We start from the raw sequence: 21,911 nt of genomic DNA on the forward strand, positions 1-21,911 counted from the left end.
TGCCATCGGCCACTGAAGTTTGAGCATCAATCAGACCAGGTTAATGGAGGCCGATCAGAACGAAACTCGCTGGGCCTGTTTGACTCGCAGCCCTAGAGGCCTCTGTGAGAAATTCTAAAGAAATTAGCCACCGGGGGCGCCATCGTGTTTTTCACGTGCGTAAAGCATCGTGTCTCGTGCGATTTTTCGCGTACACCCACTACATTCCTACCACATGGTAGATGTTCTCACTCTGAGCAACTTTGCCTCTAGGACCACTGCTGTCCATCAAAAAAAGAAGTGTAATAATGGGTGTAATAATTGGCAACATTTTTCATAATATCTAATAATTAATAGGAATGTTGATATATAATTTCTTTCACTATTCACTTGTGTCTCCCAAAATGCCTGATAAACATGATTTAAGTCCAGGGGCCCGTTTCAGAATGGGAGGCATGTCAAACCTGAGAAAGCAGGGTAAGTCAAGGCTGTTTCTGAAAGAGAGGACCAGGAAACTATAAAGCACGCTCAAACAGTGAAACGCTATCTTCAAAAAGTCTGAAGTAGTCGCTGACAGGCATGCCGGAAATATGGCAGGGCAATGCAACGTTTCGTTCCCTCTTCAGGGAACTAAGATTACAGTCATAACCGAGATGTTCCCTTTCAAGGGAACTTGTGTTGCGTCGAGAATGACGCTGTGGGAATGTTTATAGCAACGCAGCCATAGTGACCAATGTCTGTCTAGTGTGACTCGTCACCACTACAAAGAAAGCACCCAGGCCCCAGGAGTGGAGCTCAGGTCAAGGTCATAGAACCTCACGAATGTGTGCGGTGAGGACCAGCCTGCCGCATCACAAACATCTTGCAAAGATACTCTGGAGAGAAGAGCTTTAGAGGCCACCATTCTTCTAGCATAGTGGGCTTGAACTGACATAGGGGAAAGTTGTTCGGCCGACTCATAAGCAAGTGATATAGCCTCAACTATTCACTTACTCATAAGCAAGTGATATAGCCTCAACTATTCACTTACACATCTTCTGCATGGATTCTGGGGACCCCTTGCTAGGAGACTCAAAACAAATGAACAACTGTTCCGTCTTACGCTGGGCACAACAGATTGTTCCGCTCCTGGTCTGGATCCCCGAAGGGAGGAGGACAGAAGACTTGCAGCACAATAGATCTAGCCACATTAGTGTATTTAATCTGGTCTGGGATGAAGAAAGGCTTTTACCATAAAAGGCACAAATTCCAAGCATGACGGGGCAACCGACAGAGCTTGTAAATCTCCTATTCTTTTAAGAGAAGTAATAGCAAGGAGAAACAACATCTTCAAAGTCAAAGAAACTTGATTGGAACCTCCTCAATAGGCTCAAATGGAGAAATGGAAAGGCCCTGGATCACCACAGCCAAATCCCATGCCAGTACCCTTGTGCATACTGCAGGCCTAAGCCTCAAAGTGCCCCAGAGGAAACATGTTTTAAGAGGGTCTAGAGACATACCACCCAAAGGTATATGGTAAGGAGCTATGGCCGCCACATAAACCATTAAGATAGAGGGGGATAACCCTGCAGTGTATCGTTCCTGCAGAAACTCTAGTACTGCACCAACAGGACAATTAACTGGGTCTAACTGATGACTGTAACACAGTTTGTATATAGGGGAAGTAGGAGGCGGGAACCGGCGAACGTTAAACATAACTTTAATATAAAATAAACAAATACAAAACGAAAGTAAAATAAACATAACAAAACATAAAATAAAGTCCAGGCCTGGTCCTCTCTCTTCCTTCACGGTCGTCGCTCCTCCTTTTATGCTTCCGGAGCTCCTCCGTGAGAGACTCAAGGCCGGTGCGCCTCGCAGCTGAAGCTCGTCATCACTCACGTCACTGGCCTCGCGTCTAGTTTGGTTTCGGTTTTGTGCTGGGATTCGGACACTCGCACTTCCTGTTTTGTCTTCATTGTAAGCGCACAGTTTGTGTGTCACTTGCAGTGTGCTCTTGTCTCGTGTTTTGTGAGTGCCTGGTTGATTCTTATTGGCCAGATGCTCTTGTGTTGTCATGTTCTGTGTAGCACACGGTTTATTTACATCTGCCGTGTGCTCTCATGTCGTGTTCTGTGTGAGCGTGCAGTCTGAGTGTGCTCGCTGGCTGCATGTTCTTGTTATGTTTTGTGTGAACACACAGCTTATGAGTTCTCATTAGCTGCGTGTTCATGTCTCGTTTTGTGTAAGCACATGTTGGTCATGTGCTTGTGTTTTTGTTATGTTTGGTGTGAGCACAAGGCTTGTAATGTGTTTCTTTGTGCCATGTGCTCTCATATCTATTGCCTTGACCCTGCCCATCTTGTTACCTCATTATTGGTTGATTTGGCCCACCTGTCCTCCCTCATTACCTGCCTTGATTGCTCTCCTATTTATTCTCCTTGAGTTTGCAGTCCTGTGCTGGTTTCTTGTCGTATTTGAGTCATCGCTCCTTCCTCACCAAACCCTGACATCCTGATGCAAACTCTTTAAGTGCAGTAGTAGGTGGAGATTTCAACTGTTACTTAGATCATTATATGGATAGACTATCGTCAAGAACCACCACCTACAATTACTTCCATACAAACACTTAACAACCTAATCAAATCTAGAAATATGGTTGACATTTGGAGGCTTCAGCATCTGACAGATAGGAATTATTCCCTAGAAAAGACTACTTTTTGGTTACATCTGAATTGTTTTTCAATATTAGTAAATACTAAATATTAGGGCTGCACGATATATCGCATGAGATTGTCACGTGCATTTCGTCAGTAAAGCCGGATCCCTGATTACCACTAAATCAAAGATTACCACTTTCAAATGGAGCGGCATTTAATAGACAGAGCCGTAGATCACTGAAAAGCCACGCAATATCGCGTTCATGTCGCAGATGAATCGCCTTCGATAATGAACGCGATATTGCGTGGCTTGTCAGTGATCTACGGCTCTGTCTATTAAATGCCGCTCCATTTGAAAGCAGGGAATGCCGATTTAGCGGTAATCAGGGAACCGGCTTTACTGACGAAATGCGCGTGACAGCCCTACTAAATATCATAATATATTAATATCTGATCATAGCCCAGTTACGTTCCAAATTGAAAGTGTTTTGCTAAAATGAAATTACTTGTGGCGTTTCAACCCAATTCTAATCAAAGATTCAACTTTTATTTCATATTCAACTGGAAAAATGTTTTTTGCAACTAACGACATTAGAGAGGTTTCAGATTCAATTTTGTGGGATACTGTTAAAGTCGTAATGCGAGGCCATATCATTTGAGTTGTCTAAAAAAACAAGCTTTAAATAGTAGGCTTCGGAAAATAGAGGAAACATTGCCAATACTCGAACAAGCATATAGAGTGTCACTCTCAAAGTCTGATTATAATAAAATCTTAAAATTAAAGTATGAGTATAATTCTATACTAAATGGTAGTGATGGGCAGGTCGAGGCTTTGTGAAACACTGAAGCAGTTGAAACAAATGTGCCGTGATGTGTCGAGGCAGTCTCCACAGTGACCCCTAGTGTTCAGAACAGTGTAAATGTAACAAAACTCAGGCCAAACATGCATTAAAAATACCCTTTAACAAATGTATTGCAAAAGTTTTACTGAAAGTAAAATCAATTAAATGCAATTAACTAATCATCTAATAAGATTACATATAGAGTGTCTGTATAATATGTGTTTATTTATTTATTTATTTATTTTTTTCAGGGCTTGTTTTCTTTGTTCCATGGTTCAAGCTAAGCTGGCCAATAAGAGCACTTAATAACTACCATTATTCATTTTAATTATTCTAATGTCTAATTAAAATGATCTACAAATATATACAACTGATCAGAGATCAGGTAAAGTCCTATAGACACTTGTTCAGTAGTTCTACATGATTCTACATGACATCTTGTGAAAGAACATTCTAGGGCACCTTTAATGGATTAGTTCACTTTGAAATAAAATTTTCTGAAACTGTCAAAAACTGTCATTTGGACCTTAAACCGTCTGGTGCCCATTGAAGCCCACTATATGGAGAAAAATCCTGGAATGTTTTCATCAAAAACCTTCATTTCTTTTTGACTGAAGAAAGAAGGACATGGACATCTTGGATGACATGGGGGTGAGTAAATTATCAGCAAAAGTTTATTTAAAAGTGAACTAATCCTTTAAGCAACTTGATTCAGTTATTCTTTCATTTGTATGGAACTGTAAAACGCCTCACATAGCAAAAGCCCACTTACAAAAACCTAATGATTGTGGAGGCCTTGGGCTTCCCAATTTTAAGCATTATTACTGGGCAGCAAATGCCAGGGCTCTCACTTTCTGGCAAAGGGGTATTCTGGATGACATGCTACCTGAGACTTCTCCTCTATGGGTTCGTGCAGAGGCTATGTCAGTGCCAGAGTCTTCTCTCCCAACTTTACCTTTTACAGAGTGTAAATCTATCTGTAAATTAGGCAGCAGTAATTTTGTGTTGAGAAATTCTTTGAAGATTTTGAATCGGATAAAAAAATGTTATAAACAACCAAAAGTCTCAATCAATACACCAATATTATGCAATCCTTGTTCGTTTGAGCCTTCTTGGATTGATGGAGCTTTTTCAGGATGGAGAAAAAAAGGTTTATGCTGTTAAAGGAGATCTCTATATAGAAAATTTATTTGCATCCTTTTTGCAACTTAAAAATACATTTGTACTCCCACAGTCTCACTACTTCCATTATTTGCAAATTAGAAATTATGTTAAGAAAAAAATTCCACATTTTATAAATAAATCTGAAAACCACATTATTCATGAACTTTTATCTTCTAATCCTGAAACTAGACATTTGGTATCTCATTTTATTCATGCTTTTGCAACACCTATATGCACCAAACACCTTAAAACAGCCTGGTCTACTGACGTGAATGACAACGTGTCTGATGAGATCTGGAAAGAAGGCCTGTCGAGAATAAAGAGCTGTTCTGTAAATTCAAGATATAAATTAATCCAGTTCAAAGTTATGCATCACATTCATTACTCAAAAACTAGATTGAACAAAATATTTCCCTCCATTTCTTCTCAGTGTGATAGGTGCAAGATGGCGGAGGGGACATTAGCTCATTTATTTTGGTTTTGCCCTATTCTGTATGATTTTTGGTCTAACATTTTTTAATTGTTTTCAAGCGCATACAGAATTAACATTCAACCTGATCACAATCTGGCTATTTTTGGCTATTCTGATGTTATCGATACTATCCCGCATACTCATCAGCACGCTCTAATGGTAGGCTTAATCGCAGCCAAAAAGGTAATAAAAAGTAGGGCTGAAACGATTAGTCGACAATGTCGACAATAAAAAATTATAAACAAATATTTTTGTTGTTGAATAGTCTTTTGATCTCGTATGACCTATTTAAGGGCCTGCAATAACACGGTTTGACCTGTAATACAGCTCTCCCGGATTGAATACAATAGAAGACATGGTGCTTCGGAGTGCATAGTGCAAACAAAGTCGAACCCGTAGAATGTGGGCGTTTAACATAGTATAAAACATAACAAATATAACATTTAACATAACTACAAAAAATACTGTCATGCAGGGCCACCAACTCTCATTCAGACTCACTGTTTTCAAGCCACACATTCATTCTTTCAAGCAATGAAAGATACATCGCAGAGCAAAGAGGACACAGACAAACGCACTGACAGATGAGACCGATCAGGTTACATTTGATAAAACAAAGTCTCAGCTTTTAAATTGTCAATTTTACTACGTGATTCAAACAATACATGTGGTTTTTGCGTTTTTGACAGATCACTGTAGCGCCTCAGGTCACGTCATTATCTCTTCTTCTTTTACAGCACGAAATAAACATGAATGAACATCAAAAGTATGCTGAAAGATACAGTAAAACCTACTGAAATGAATCCTTCTCTAATGTAATCACTCAATCAGATTTTCTACCACAGAAAGAATTCATGCACAATATCACAATATTGCATATTTTTTACTTTATTAAAAAGTTGCCAGACTTAATAAAACAGTACCAGTCATTTTAAAAGCTGAAGAGATTTCCTTGTTTTATTTATTAGTTAAAGTATAATCCAATATTTTAACTAATTTGTAGTTGAATAATCGAACAAAGCATACTGATTAATCAGTGTAATAATCGATGATTATCCGATTAATTATTCCAACGATCGCTAGATTAATCAATATCAAAATAATTGTTTTTTGCAGCCCTACTTACAGCCCTGTATTTTTTTTAATATGACAGTGATGATAGATTGGATGGATTTCCTATTTTATAGTTTGTTTTTTATATAGGGATGGTATTGGTTTGAGAGAAGTGTTACTTGCTTGTGACCAGGTTGTCAAACAATAGGTGATATGTGAGAAGATCATTGAATGCATGAACATCTTCACAGTCTTTGTTGACTTGCAGCTACAGGCATTTCTAAAATTTGCCAAGTTGAACTTAATGCGATTGCAAACACATTCTGGCGTGAAGGGAAGTGAACTCTATGAACTGACAGCCTGTCTGCTAATCTTCAACATGTTCACCATTAAACATTCCCGACATGTCTATGTACAGATGGCTAATCAGAGGTCTGTAATCTGGGTGTGTATTAATGGTGTTTATTGTGTTTTAACTGGTTTTGAGAATGACACACTTGGCTTTGCTCAAGAATCTCAGGTGAGAGCCTGTCTGTAGACAGTGATAAAAGGAAAGGTTGTGCATGAGAGTAGATGAGAACCAAAATTATTTGCATCTTTTAATATAGTACTTAGAATTTAGTGCCTTATTTTTGGAAAGTGTCTGGTAACAGTGGAGCAATTCTTTTTCTTCATGTCCAACAGTCAGTGAAGGAAGATTGCATCCGTTTTGCATCTGTTTGTGCATCAGCATTGTGACACAATAGATGAGATGGAAGAAGATAAGCTGAAACACAAGGAAGGTAATGAAGAAAACAATATCAGTAATGTTAAAGTTGTCATTTAGGAAATGTCATTAATCTCTGTCTCTGTTCCAGTCCAGATGAGCAGCAGCGCTCACACTGGAGTCAGTGTTGATCTGAATGCTCAGACGGGAGCAGCTGTAAATGCTTCTGTACTCGCTGGAAACACCATCACAGGACCAGTGAACATCTACAACACTGCAGGTACTATCACTATAGCTGTGATTACTGAGACACACTGCTTAGTAGCTGTCTGTTAATAGCTTGATAAGTGAAATAATGCTCAGTGACTGTGAACCCTTTTTCTATTAAAGTTCATGTAAAAATTCAATCTCTTACTCTTCAGTCAAGTACCAATGTTTTTCAGTCCCTCTCAGTCAACGATGGTCTGCGGTTGTGGGAAGAATCATCACACACAATTATGCCCCAAATCTTCAATCTTTATTGAGAGGTTTACACAACATATACTTTCCAAGGAACAAAAATGACACCCAAAGATAAAACCATTAACGCAATTATTTCATAGTTGGAAATAACAAATATAGAATATAACCTTGCAAAAAGAAAAACAAGGTGACTAGAAATAAGAAGAAAATAAACATAAGGAGTTGTTTTTCAGTTATGGAAAAATACAAAAGAGGCTATGTGACATTTCTTCACTCATGCATATTCTCTATGGTGACTGAATATAAAGGAAGTGAATGGTGACTTATATTACACTCAGGAAGAGAATAAAAGGGCTGTAAGAGGCCTCTAAATCTAACAGTTCATTTTAATCATATTGTTCACAGGCATGTTCTTTTGTGTGTAAAAATATATTTTTTATTTTCCTCCTTTTCTCCTCACAGGACCACAGAATATCACAGATAAACACACAGAAAAGCCAGGTACAGTCTTAACAGTCATATTCTCTTAAGGCTAGATCACACTGCATCAACTGATAGACCAACACCAATAGACATGAACGCCATGTTTTGTGAGTGTTATCCCTGTTAGTGTGGGTTTGTTTGTTTTCACCAACTAAGCATGTTCATTTACAGTTTGTCAGATTGTGGATTGTTTAAGCAGGAATGTGATCTGGTGATTGAGCAGTGTGAGTCTATACAGTGTGAACTAGCCTTTTTTAAAGTGTTTCAGAAGTGATTTAAACATGTCAGATGTATTTTGAATTAGGACATTAGCCCAGGGGCCTAATGTATAGAAAATCTCTGTGTTTTATCCTAAATGTCTGTGAACACACAAAACTTTTTTTCACTTGATAAATCAGAGTTAGTGTAAGATTATTTATGACTTTTTAAATCTAAACGCTGTCATGCATTGGTTGGACAAGTCAGGCACCACTGACCCTTTTCAATAACCAAATACTCCAATCAACCACCGGATGTGACTGGCAATGACCATTGAAGATCTGAGCCCTTTGAGCTGTAATACTTTCAACAGTAATTTAATTACTATATGTTGAATGAATTCTGATCAGATCCTGCTGATGTGAAAGCTTTTTTTAAATTAAATATGTTTTATTTATTTACACAAATCTTTTATAACAGTGGACTTGATTATAAAAAAATTCTTGGGAACTCACAAAACAGACATGAAGAAGAAAGCAGAGCGTATTTTTGAAGGCAAGAAAGAAAATGAAGCAGATCTCAAGGCTGTTTACACAGAACTGTTCATCACAGAGGGAGATATGAAAGATGTCAATCAGGAACATGAGATTCTGAAGATTGATGATGCTTTCAAGAAAAAACCAACACAGGACAAACCAATCAAATGCAATGATATATTTACTGAACTGAGGAAAAACAATGAGGAAAAGATTGTGTTGACCAAAGGAGTCGCTGGCATTGGAAAAACTGTCTCTGTGCACAAGTTCATCCTGGACTGGGCAGAAGAAACAGCCAATCAGGATATACACTGTGTGTTCCTGCTTCCATTCCGAGAGATTAACAGCATTAAAGACAGAGAGTTCAATCTCCATGAGTTTCTGCTGAAATTTTATCCTCAATTGAAGGACCTGGAAAAATCAGAGTTATATAAGAAATGCAAACTTGCTTTTATATTTGATGGACTTGATGAGAGTCGTCTGCCTTTGAATTTTGAAAGCGTAATATTGAACAATGTTGAGGAAAGATCACCTGTAGATGTGCTGTTCACAAGTCTGGTCAAAGGAAAGCTGCTTCCATCAGCTCTCGTCTGGGTGACCTCACGACCAGCAGCAGCCAATCAGATCCCTCCTGAGTATGTGGGTTTGTTCACTGAGGTGCAAGGATTCACTGACCAACAGAAGGAGGAGTACTTCAGAAAGAGAATCACGGATGAGACTCAGGCCTCCAGAATCATCTCACACATTAAGACGTCTCGTAGTCTCTACATCATGTGTCACATTCCTGTGTTCTGCTGGATCACGGCCACAGTACTTCAGAATATTCTCATCAAGAACAACACTGAGAACATCAGCACAACACTCACTGAAATGTACAGTCACTTCCTACTGATACAGATGAACATCAAGAGCCAGAAATATGACAGAAAAACAGAGAGACAACGTACAAAGCTCTTACAGTCAAATAAAGAAATGATTTTGAAATTAGCCAAGCTAGCGTTTGAACAGTTGAAGAAGGAAAACATTGTGTTCTATGAGGAAGATCTGGAAGAATGTGGTATTGATGTGAGTGAAGACACAGAGTTCACAGGAATGATCGCTGAGATCTTCAAGAAGGAGGATGGACTTCATGAAGAAAAAATCTTCTGCTTTGTGCATCTGAGTGTTCAAGAGTTCCTCGCTGCAGTGCATGTGTTCCTCTGCTACCTGAACAAGAACATGCAGGAGCTTCAGTTTTTCTTTGAGATGCCAAAAGAAAACATCACCCTGCAGGAGCTTCTAGAGAAGGCTGTTGATAAAGCCATGAAGAGTGAGAGAGGACATCTGGACCTGTTCCTGCGGTTTCTGATGGGAAATTCACTGGGATCCAGTCAAACCCTGCTCAAAGGCCTGATCCCACACACTGAAGACACCACAGAGAGCATCACAAAAACAACTGAACACATTAAACAAAAACTATCCTGGTACATCTCAGATGAAGCTTCAGTCAACCTGTTTTACTGCTTACTTGAGCTCAAGGATCATTCATTATATGAGGAAATCCAGAGATACATCAGTTCAGAAGAACATCCAGGAAGAGAACTCTCTTCTTCAATGTGCACAGTGCTGACCTACATACTGCTGATGTCAGAGAAGGTGCTGGATGAGTTCAACCCAAAGAGGTTCACGTCATCACAGATAGACTACAAGAAACTCGTTCCAGCTGTGAAATGCTGCAGAAAAGTCTTGTGAGTAATTTCACTGATCGCTGTTTAATTAAAGGTTTTGTTCTATCACTAAACAACTAAATGTAAATATACTGAATAATGAAATATCTGTCTGTCCTGATTATGAAGGGTACAATGTGTTATTGGAAAACACTGAACATCAGAAATTAATCTGGTTAAACGTTCTGTTTTGTCAGATTTGATGGCTGTAGTCTTAATGAAACATGCTGTGAAACAGTATCTTCAGTTCTACAATCATCAAACTCCTATCTGAGAGAGTTGAACCTGAGCAGCAATCACCTGAAGGATTCAGGAGTGAAGCTGCTTTCTGATGGACTGAAGAGTTCAGACTGTAAACTGAACATTCTGAGGTTTGACATTCACTCATTTTCTATGTTCAAAAATGTGGACAAATAGCTGTTTTCATAACTATGACTAGCACATATTTTCTCCTGTCTATATTGTTGTATGAAAGTATCAGTGGAGTTTTATCCAAGCACACAAGGCAGAAAACCTGATTTTGGTTTTCAGAAAAAGGCTCCTGTCTCAGACAGAATGCAATCTGAAATTCAGTTCTCTTTAGTGTTATATTTCACTCTTGAGGAATATTCATTGTAAACATAGTCGGTTATGTCTTAAGTGACTTAAGTTACTTTTTTCAGCTTTAATAACAATCAGTTTATTTATAATTAATTCACTGAATTAATACACTTAATACGCTTTGGGCCACCATTGGCTTCCATAGTATTTTTTTTTTTTCGTACTATGGAAGTCAGTGGTGGCCCAAAGCAGCCTGGTTACAAACAAATTTATATAGGTTTGGAACAACCTGAGGGTGAATAAATGATGACAGAATTTTCATTTTTGGGTGAACTATCCCTTTAATTTCTGTAATATTTCTTAAATAGATGTGAAATAAAAAAGTGAAGCACAATTTCATTGTCAATTTCATGTTTCTTATATTTTATTTGTTCTACTGTTTGTCATTGATCATATTACTTCCAGTAATTGCCTTATTTTAGTAGGACAGTTTCAGTGTGTTGATAACTTGAGAACCGCTGTGACCGGATCATTGAGATTTAATTGATCTGAACTGTATCAGTTGCATTCATGTACAATTTGCTGCAGTGTTGAGCACAAATACACAGATGAGTTACAAACTTAACCCTTAACCCTTACATTTTAATGGCTAATGTCTCATTACACTGAATTTAGCACAAACATGTAATTCAGATTATAAACCCTTTCTGATAATCACACTGATATCACTGTTTGTTTTGTTCTCTACACAGGCTATGTGGGTGCAATCTGACTGGTCAGTCCTGTGAAAGTTTGTCTTCAGCTCTACAGTCATCAAAGTCTGTCCTGAAAGAGCTGGACCTGAGTAACAATGACCTGCAGGATTCTGGAGTGAATCTTCTTTCTGATGGACTGAAGAGTTCAAACTGTCAGCTGCAGATACTGAGGTATTTAAGAACATATGATAATTTACAGTAAGCCGGTCGTAGTGTTTGTTGATGATCTGTCTGTTGATGTGTGTATTCTACTCTCTTTCAGCCTTACTCACTGTAGACTCACTGTTCAGTCTTGTGAGAGTTTTTCATCAGTTCTACAATCCTCAAACTGTGTCCTGAGAGAACTGGACCTGAGTAACAATGACCTGCAGGATTCTGGAGTGAAGCTTCTTTCTGATGGACTGAAGAGAAACTGTAAGCTGGAGATTTTGAGGTAAATGGTTTTCCTTAAAATAATTAACAAAATGCTACCATAATACAGTTTTTCTCAATCAATTTGATATATTTGTTTAAGCTCAGGTCACTGTTCTCCAAACAGTTAACATGGTGATCTGAACACTTTGTAATGAGTCAAATGTGAAGGCCTATTTGATAACCATACTTCAAATTTGTCCTCTGCAATTGAATCCATGAGGCCTCTCTCAAACAAATATCTATGTTAATTTTGTGGTAAATAAATCAAAATTCTTTTTATTATAATTAACATGACAATGTTAATTACTAGATCTTGCAAATAAGAATGAATTACCACGGCGAAAAACAAAAAATTAAAGTACTAAATGAGAGAACCCTGAAACTACTGGTGGAAAATTTACAGGCTAAAACATGGAAAGCAGTCTATGACTGCAACAATCCTGATACTGCTTATGACAACTTGATAAACGAAATTACTAATTCTATTTGTTGTACTATCCCTGAAAAGAACGCCAGACACCGCGCAACTGGTCTCAACCTCTGGCTCACAAAGGGTATTTTAAAATCTATCACCCATAAAAATAAGCTTTATAAACGTTTCTTAAAATGCCCAAGTGTTATGAACAAGGACATATATACTAGTTACAGAAATAAACTTACTAATATAATAAGGAAAAGTAAAAATAACTACTATACATATCTCATAAAAGCATCACAGGGAGACTCTAAGAAGTCCTGGAAAGTGCTAAATGAAGTCCTTAACAAGAGCAAAAACAACGTTGTGTTTCCTAATACCTCCCGTGGGCCCACCACCTGCGGGAGGGATCGTAAGGGGCCGGTGCATTGTGGATTGGGCAGCAGTCGAAGGCGGGGGCCTCGGCGACCCAATCCCCGGACACGGAATCTTGTGCTAGGGACATGGAATGTCACCTCGCTGGGGGGAAGGAGCCTGAGCTTGTGCGGGAGGCTGAGAGGTACCGACTAGAGATAGTTGGGCTCACCTCCACGCACAGTTTGGGCTCTGGAACCCAACTCCTCGAGAGAGGCTGGACTCTCCACTACTCTGGAGTTGCCCGCAGTGAGAGGCGGCGGGCTGGTGTGGGCTTGCTCATAGCCCCCCAGCTTAGCCGAAATGTGTTGGAGTTTACCCCGGTGAACGAGAGGGTCGCTTCCCTGCGCCTTCGGGCCGGGGATAGGTCTCTCACTGTAATTTGTGCCTATGGGCCGAATTGCAGTGCAGAGTACCCGGCCTTCTTGGAGTCTCTGGGAGGGGTGCTAGAAAGTGCTCCGACTGGGGACTCCGTCGTTCTACTGGGGGATTTCAACGCTCACGTGGGCAATGACAGTGACACATGGAGGGAGTGATTGGGAGGAATGGCCCCCCTGATCTGAACTCGAGTGGTGTTCTGTTATTGGACTTCTGTGCTAGTCATGGCTTGTCCATAACGAACACCATGTTCAAGCATAAGGGTGTCCATCAGTGCACATGGCACCAGGACACCCTAGGCCGGAGATCGATGATCGACTTTGTGGTTGTTTCATCGGACCTCCGGCCGTATGTCTTGGACACTCGGGTGAAGAGAGGGGCGGAGCTGTCAACTGATCACCACCTGGTGGTGAGTTGGATCCGATGGCGAGGGAGGAGGCTGGACAGACTCGGCAGACCCAAACGTGTTGTGAGGGTCTGCTGGGAACGTTTGGCCGAGCCCCCTGTCAGAGAGGTCTTCAACTCCCACCTCCGGCAGAGCTTCGATCGGATCCCGAGGGAGGTTGGAGACATGGAGTCCGAGTGGACAATGTTCTCAGCCTCCATTGTAGACGCGGCCATTCGGAGCTGTGGCCGTAAGGTCTCCGGGGCCTGTCGTGGCGGCAATCCCCGAACCCGGTGGTGGACACCGGAAGTAAGGGATGCCGTCAAGCTGAAGAAGGAGTCCTATCGAGCCTGGCTGGCTTGTGGGACTCCTGAGGCAGCTGACGGGTACCGGCAGGCCAAGCGGACTGCAGCCCGGATGGTTGTGGAGGCAAAAACTCGGGTCTGGGAGGAGTTTGGTGAGGCCATGGAGAAAGACTATCGGTCGGCCTCGAGGAGATTCTGGCAAACCATCCGGCGCCTCAGGAAGGGGAAGCAGTGCCCTGCCAACACTGTTTACAGTGGAAGTGGGCAGCTGTTGACCTCAACTGGGGATATCGTCGGACGGTGGAAGGAATACTTCGAGGATCTCCTCAACCCCAGCGACACGTCTTCCTCTGAGGAAGCAGAGGCCGAGGGCTCAGAGGTGGACCCGTCCATCACCCAAGCTGAAGTCACCGAGGTAGTTCAGAAGCTTCTCGGTGGCAAGGCACCGGGGGTGGATGAGATCCGCCCTGAGTACCTTAAGTCTCTGGATGTTGCAGGGCTGTCTTGGTTGACACGCCTCTGCAACATCGCGTGGCGGTTGGGGACAGTGCCCATGGACTGGCGGACCGGGGTGGTAATCCCTCTTTATAAGAAGGGGGATCGGAGGGTGTGTTCCAACTACAGGGGAATCACACTCCTCAGCCTCCCTGGAAAAGTCTATGCCAGGGTACTGGAGAGGAGAATTCGGCCGATAGTCGAACATCGGATCCAGGAGGAACAATGCGGTTTTCGTCCCGGTCGTGGAACACTGGACCAGCTCTATACCCTCTTCAGGGTGTTGGAGGGTTCATGGGAGTTTGCCCAACCAGTCCACATGTGCTTTGTGGATATGGAGAAGGCATTCGACCGTGTCCCTCGTGGCACTCTGTGGGGTGCTCTGGGAGTATGGGGTCCGGGGCCCCTTGCTAAGGGCTGTCCGGTCCCTGTACGACCAGAGCAGGAGCTTGGTTCGCATTGCCGGCAGTAAGTCAGGCCTGTTCCCGGTGCGTGTTGGACTCCGGCAGGGCTGCCCTTTGTCACCGGTCCTGTTCATTGTTTTTATGGACAGGATTTCTAGGCGCAGCCAGGGGCCGGAGGGAGTCCGGTTTGGGGACCATAGGATTTCGTCACTGCTTTTTGCAGATGATGTTGTACTGTTGGCTCCATCAAACCAGGACCTTCAGCGCGCACTGGGATGGTTTGCAGCCGAGTGTGAACTGGCTGGGATGAGAATCAGCACCTCCAAGTCCGAGGCCATGGTTCTCAGCCGGAAAAGGGTGGCTTGCCCCCTTCAGGTTGGTGGAGTAGTCCTGCCTCAAGTGGAGGAGTTTAAGTATCTTGGGGTCTTGTTCACGAGTGAGGGAAGGACGGAGCGGGAGATTGACAGGCGGATCGGTGCAGCTTCTGCAGTAATGCGGTCGATGTACCGGTCCGTCGTGGTAAAGAAGGAGCTGAGCCGTGAGGCGAAGCTCTCGATTTTACCGGTCAATCTACGTTCCAACTCTCACCTATGGGCATGAGCTTTGGGTCATGACCGAAAGAATGAGATCCCGGATACAGGCGGTCGAAATGAGCTTCCTCCGTAGGGTGGCTGGGCGCTCCCTTAGAGATAGGGTGAGGAGCTCTGTCACTCGGGAGGAGCTCGGAGTAGAGCCGCTGCTCCTCCACATCGAGAGGAGCCAGCTGAGGTGGCTCGGGCATCTGTTCCGGATGCCTCCTGGACGCCTCCCTGGGGAGGTGTTCCGGGCATGTCCCACCGGGAGGAGGCCCCGGGGAAGACCTAGGACACGCTGGAGGGACTGTGTCTCTCGGCTGGCCTGGGAACGCCTCGGGATTCCCCCGGAAGAGCTGGAGGAAGTGTCTGGGGAGAGGGAAGTCTGGGCATCTCTGCTTAGAATGCTGCCCCCGCGACCCGGCCCCGGATAAAGCGGAAGAAAATGGATGGATGGATGTTTCCTAATGCCGTGGGCTTACCCATAAATTTGGATATTAAATATACGCATGACATTAATTTAGCAAATAATTTTAATAATTACTTTAACTCTATTGGGGAAAAACTTTCTAACAAAATAGTTCAACCTCAGGGTATTAATTTCGACCATTATTTACGGGGCTCTTATGCACATTCTTTTTTTATGAAACCAACTAATTGTGATGAAGTCTATAAAATAATTACAAATTTACGAAGTTCGTACACTGCTGGGGAGGATGAAATTTGTGGTAAAATTCTGAAAGCCATAGCATTCAATATCATGGAGCCATTGACTTATTGTATTAATCTCTCTCTGCTTGTTGGAATTGTACCAAAAAGGACAAAAATTGCCAGAATCATACCAGTGTTCAAATCTGGGGATAAAAATGATATGTGCAATTATCGTCCGATATCAATCTTGCCCACAATTTCTAAAGTTTTAGAGAGAGTAGTGTACAATAGGTTATATGGCTATCTTGATAAATTAAATATTATTGCTTCTTCTCAATATGGTTTTAGGAAAAAAAGAACCACATGCATGGCGGTACTTGATCTGATTGAAAAAATCAATGATGCCATTGATGAAGGCGATAGCGGTATTGGTATTTTTTTAGATTTATCTAAGGCGTTTGATACTATTGATTTTGACATCCTATTGAATAAATTACACCATTATGGAGTTAGAGGATTAGCCCTTAGCTGGTTCAGAAGTTATTTGTTTGGTAGACAGCAGTATGTAAGTATCAATGAACAAATTTCAGTAAGTAAACCCATTAAATGTGGAGTCCCTCAGGGATCCATTTTGGGCCCTCTTCTTTTTTTAATATATATAAATGATTTTGAAAATTCCACAATGGCTTTACACAAGGTTTTATTTGCTGATGATACAAACTTATTTATGTCACATAAGAGTCCAAATGAAATGGAAGAAATAATAAATAGAGAGCTAAGAAATGTTGCTATCTGGTTTCGGTGCAATAAATTATCTCTTAATACAAACAAGACAAACTACATCGTATTTCATTCCAAACAAAATCAATTGGCAAATAAGCATTTTTGTCTTAAAATAAATGAACAAATTATTGAAAGAGTAAACACCACTAAATTTCTTGGAATCTTTATTGATGAATGTCTACAATTTAAATGTCATATTGAGCAGTTAATAAAAAAATTATCAAAATACGTTGGATTATTTTTCAAAATAAGAAATTTTCTCCCACAGTCAGCACTTGTCATCTTATATAAAACCTTGTTTGAGTCCCATATAAATTATTGTAATGTCATATGGTGTAACACTTTTACTAGCTACCTGAAAAAAATACAGTCTTTACAGAAAAAAATCATACGGGTATTAACGTGGTTGAGCCAAATACCCCTTCGCGTCCATTGTTTCATCGCCTTGGTCTATTAAGACTTACTGAATATAATACTTTTCATAATGCCTGTATGATATTCCAGGTTGTTCATAAGTTAAATTATAGGTTGTGTGAACTTGTCCCAATTAGCCGACCCCAGCATACATATCACACAAGGGGAAAACTTTTAATTACTGGTAAAATAAGACGATTGAAATGTACGAGCCTGAGTGTAGTCTGTAGAGGTCCACAGATTTGGAACGAGCTTGAGGAAAACCTTAAATTGTTGCATTCTGTCTCCGTCTTCAAGAAAAATCTGAAGGAAAAACTGCTTTCAACATATATTTCTTGATTATTTTGGAAGTGTTATATTTGTGCTGGGATCGTCTGTTTGCTGTAGTCTTGTCTTGATGTATTTATATTTATTTGTGTTTATGGATTGAGCTTTGTTCTTGTATGTTATATGTTATATGGTGTGATTGGGTATTGGGCCCCCTTTTAAAAGCTTTCAATAGCTTCTCTGGGGTTTCCCCCTTTTTACACACATTAACTTTTCTTAATTATTGTTAATTGTGTCTTTAAAATGATGAAGTGTGTGAAATAAAGAAATAAATAATAAAATAATAAATAAAAATAAAATAAAATAATAATAATGTGCACAAAACTAAACTAGGCTAAATTCCTGTTTATTTTTATTTTGATCCAACTATCATAGTTGGTTCAATGAAGCCCAGGTGCCACTTACAGGCCTATTATGTGAAGAACATGCAAAATGGTGATGTGAAAGGACTTTATTATATTACCATTTTTGATAATTATACATTATCAGTGTAACAGTGAAAACTAACACCATACTTCATAATGACATATCCCAAGGATAACATGTATAGGGTGAAAAGCAACGCTCCTAGTAATGAACCTTGTGGTACTATATACTGAACTTGTGATTGATATGACATCTCTTCGTTTACTACTACAAACTGATAACGGTCAGATAAGTATTATTTAAACCATGCCAATGCAATTCCACTAATGCAACATAATTTTCGAGTCTATTCAAAAGAATGTTGTGGTCGATAGTGTCAAATGCGGCACTAAGATCTAGTAACACTAACAGAGATACAACCACGATCTGATGATAAGAGCAAATCATTAGTAACTCTAATGAGAGCAGTCTCAGTACGATGGTACGGACTATATCCTGACTGGAAATCCTCACAGATACTATTTCTTTTTAAAAAAAGGAACATTGTTGTGAGGATACTCCCTTTTTTTAGTATTTTTGAGAGAAAAATACTTTCTCTCTTAGATTTGAGATCAGCCTGCAATTGACTAATTCTCTAACATATTTGTAATGGGGAGCCGGTTTTGCAGCCTTGGTTAAATGTAGTATACACAAGACTAGAAAATTATCTGATATGTCATCGCTCTGCTGAAGAATTTCAGTGGCATCAACATCAATTCCATGTGACAATATTAGATGTAAAGTATGATTATGACAATGAGTGGGTCCTGACACATGTTGTCTAACTCCAGTAGAGTTTAGAATGTCTGTAAATGTAAATCCCATTGCATCATTTTCATTATCTACATAGATATTAAAATCACCATCAATTTAGACTTTATTTGCAGCCAGTACTACCTCTCATAGACAATCAGCAAATTCTGTATTGTGCCCTGGTGGCCTGTATACAGTAGCCAGCACAAATATCAAATGGGGTTTATAGATGTAATGAAAGAAACTGTTTATATAATTTCTACTTTCTACTATCAGTGCCACTTTAAAAGGCTCAGCTGATCCACCCAAAGACACTGTACACCATTGAGGTAATAGCGATAGAGCCTTGGGTGCTGAACTTTTTCTTCATAAATGCAATACATTTTGATTTATAGATTTGAATCTACAATGAGACGCCAAAAATAAATCTTTAACAAATAAGTATTGTCTGATTACCTGTGGCAATGGTTTTCATGAGTTCACACTTACAAATGACTGAATAGAGTTAAAAAAAAAAAAAAAAAAAAAAAAAATTATATATGTGACCAGTCACATATATAGGGACACAAGTCGGTTCTGGGGCATTTTGAGTTATTAGATTATGAGTCATAGATTCTGAAAGTGTAATCTCCAAGCTTTCCAACGAGGTGTAACACATGGAAATCTGATAATATTTGGAGAAGTTGTGGCCATTTGAAGGTAGGCACTCAAAAAAGCTCTAAGGGCAGAAAAACACCTCTAAAGTTTCTGCAGTTCTCACCTGTTCTCACCTGCTGGGAGTGACAATAGGGCTCATTTACATCTCATTTAGATGAGCCATACCCCCTGTAAAGCTCCCCTCTGTAAAGCTGCATGGACCGCATACTATTAATAATAAAGGACAATGTGCATTGTAAATGTCAGTAATTTATCTTTTTTGACTTCTATAAAAATGATTTAGAGGCTGAAAATGATTTAGAGATAACATGTTGCAAGACACTCCTTTAAAATCTGGCCATCATTTTTAATGTTATTATTTTAATGTTTATGTAAAGAAAAAGTACATATTGATGCTAATTTTATTTGTTATTTGCTGGTTTTCTACATAAAACTTGGTGAATTGATTTCATTGTGTAGCATTAGGACTTTTTGAACAGGATTCTGTGATAACCGTGATCATTTTGGTCACTATAATCATGAAATGAAATTTTCTCACCTGAGAAGACAAAAGAATCACATAATAATGACCTGAAATGACTTGCATAATAATGAGGCCTTTCAGTCAGGTAGGCTGTGAAAAAACCCTCTGTGATGGTGTATATCAAACATACAGAAAAAACAGCAATACTGTGAAATATTATTACAATTTCAAATAATGGTATTATATACTTTAAAATATAGCCTAATGTATTTCTGTGATGCAAAGTGTCTGAACAATTTTGTTACCTCTGTGGCATTTCATATAGGCTTTTAGCTTAAAAGCATGCACATTTGGAGAAATACTGATGGATTCTCATATGTTTGTCAATTTTCTATACAGAGGAGTAATATTTATTCAATATTTATTGTCATCACTATGAGTGCTGGATTCTGTGTTTTCAATTCATACTTGCAGTCGGAGGGCGCTCTGTGCACATTTAGTCCACAAATTCATCCAAAGAACAGGAACCAGGAACTAACGGCATGTCTTCTAGAGGTCGCTAACCATGGCTTTAACATACAGATCAACACTTTTCAAGACAATAAATACACGATTGAGACGATGTATACATGTATTGACTGAATTTGCCTCTGAATAGTGCTGGCTCCATGGGTGTGGCCGCATTAGCGGGTAATGAGCTGAATCACAGACTTCTGACATGGCATTCATACAGATTACATGAACACAGAATGTTTGTTTTCGATTTGACTTACACGATTTAAAACCTGACAGTGTATTTTTTTTGTGATTAGTATTCACTAAGTTACAGTTCATTTTCTGAGAACTATCAGATTGGACTTCGTTCAGAGGGAGACGAGAGATCACGCATCATGTTAGTTTTCTTTATTTTACAAAAAGCACAACATTGTGTTTTTACTCTGAGTGTACACAAATAAAAGAAGCCATAAGTAATATATCAATCGATACTATAGAATTTCTCTATGACAAAAAATGACGGAGTATTTTAAGTCCGTTTTGCTGCAATGTGCACAATAAGTAGCCACGCTGTAACGGACAAGGTGTTACCTGTTTTTATTGTTGGATTTTAGCTTCATTATTATTATTGTTTTCCTAGTGTGTAGTGGGTAAAGCAATGGTAGTACCACTAGGAGCAGCTTGAGGGTGCTAGTGCCTGGAGGTAGCCGGCATATAAGCCTGGCCACCAAAGAAGAAGCTAGCTTGTTTGGTAGAGGGAAGCCTCATGGTTTTACTCAAGCTACCTGCTTGCTCTTCTTGTTGATGTCCTTTTTTTTTTTTGAGAGCTCTTGTGTTCCTGCTCAAATGTAAGTATGGATTGATTTCCTCATGTTGTTTGTGAAATAAGATCACTAATGGTAGATATTTGCTTGCTTTATTTCTAGAAAGGACTTTATTTGTGTCACATCATGGTGTTCATTGTAGGAGCACTTCCAGTTTAAGACAAGCTGGTATTGCGGATACAGATCAAGGCCTTTACCCACATGGTGGGCAACTCCAACGATGCTCAAGGATTGTCTCTCATTGTGGATAATAGGACTTCAAACATTGCATCGCACTCAAATAACCTGCTGGATTTAATGCTCATTTCATCTTCATCAACTCATCAAAAGACTGGACTAACGCTAAGTTTTACTTCACCTATCTGACTCATTCAAAAGACTATCATTCACTGACTTTGTGGCACTTGTAAATAAGCACTTGTGGGAGCAATAAAATAGGTTGCAAAGATCATTTGTTTGTTTTAGAGATTTTATCAGTACATGTCAAATCTGCTGAACCCCTCAGAGTAACATCCAAAAAAAGAGGAGGTGTTACAACGCTTCCCTCGGAGGGCGGTTACAATAACAAAAGAAACAAAAGCCGGCTATCCAGTATAGAAATACTCACAGACAATGACACGCCCCTACTGCGTGCTAGAATCTCCAAAAAAACAGCCGATTTCAACCTCAAAATGTACGCTTTTAAATATACCAAAACTGCTATCTCAAACATGGAGAGGCTTCTTCGTGATCTCAACTAACAGATTCTGCAAAAAAATGAAAATCACCAATTTTGAAAAAAAAAACCCGCTTCTTTCTCATTTTGCTCGATAGTTGTGCTGC

The 21,911-nt window shown here is 40.0% G+C and overlaps 1 protein-coding gene across 5 annotated transcripts in view; it reads left to right on the forward strand.

The window, feature by feature from the left end:
- The window catches only part of LOC125263195 (NACHT, LRR and PYD domains-containing protein 12-like), a 79,273-nt gene that overhangs the window by 11,706 nt on the left and 45,656 nt on the right, over positions 1–21,911 (forward strand). For 2 of the 5 annotated variants that reach the window (XM_048182135.1, XM_048182125.1), the window contains exons 2-8: positions 6,834–6,931; positions 7,007–7,135; positions 7,780–7,818; positions 8,479–10,261; positions 10,438–10,611; positions 11,533–11,706; positions 11,798–11,968. In XM_048182135.1, coding sequence (XP_048038092.1) covers positions 6,901–6,931; positions 7,007–7,135; positions 7,780–7,818; positions 8,479–10,261; positions 10,438–10,611; positions 11,533–11,706; positions 11,798–11,968 — 2,501 coding nt within the window. In that variant the 5' untranslated portion in view covers positions 6,834–6,900. Of the gene's footprint in view, positions 1–4,092; positions 4,112–6,833; positions 6,932–7,006; positions 7,136–7,779; positions 7,819–8,478; positions 10,262–10,437; positions 10,612–11,532; positions 11,707–11,797; positions 11,969–21,911 lie in introns of those variants that run through there. The other 3 variants (XM_048182145.1, XM_048182167.1, XM_048182156.1) reach the window with 3 other exon arrangements.

This window comes from Megalobrama amblycephala, linkage group LG1 (genome assembly GCF_018812025.1).
Source record: "Megalobrama amblycephala isolate DHTTF-2021 linkage group LG1, ASM1881202v1, whole genome shotgun sequence".
Taxonomy (NCBI): Eukaryota; Metazoa; Chordata; class Actinopteri; order Cypriniformes; family Xenocyprididae; genus Megalobrama; species Megalobrama amblycephala.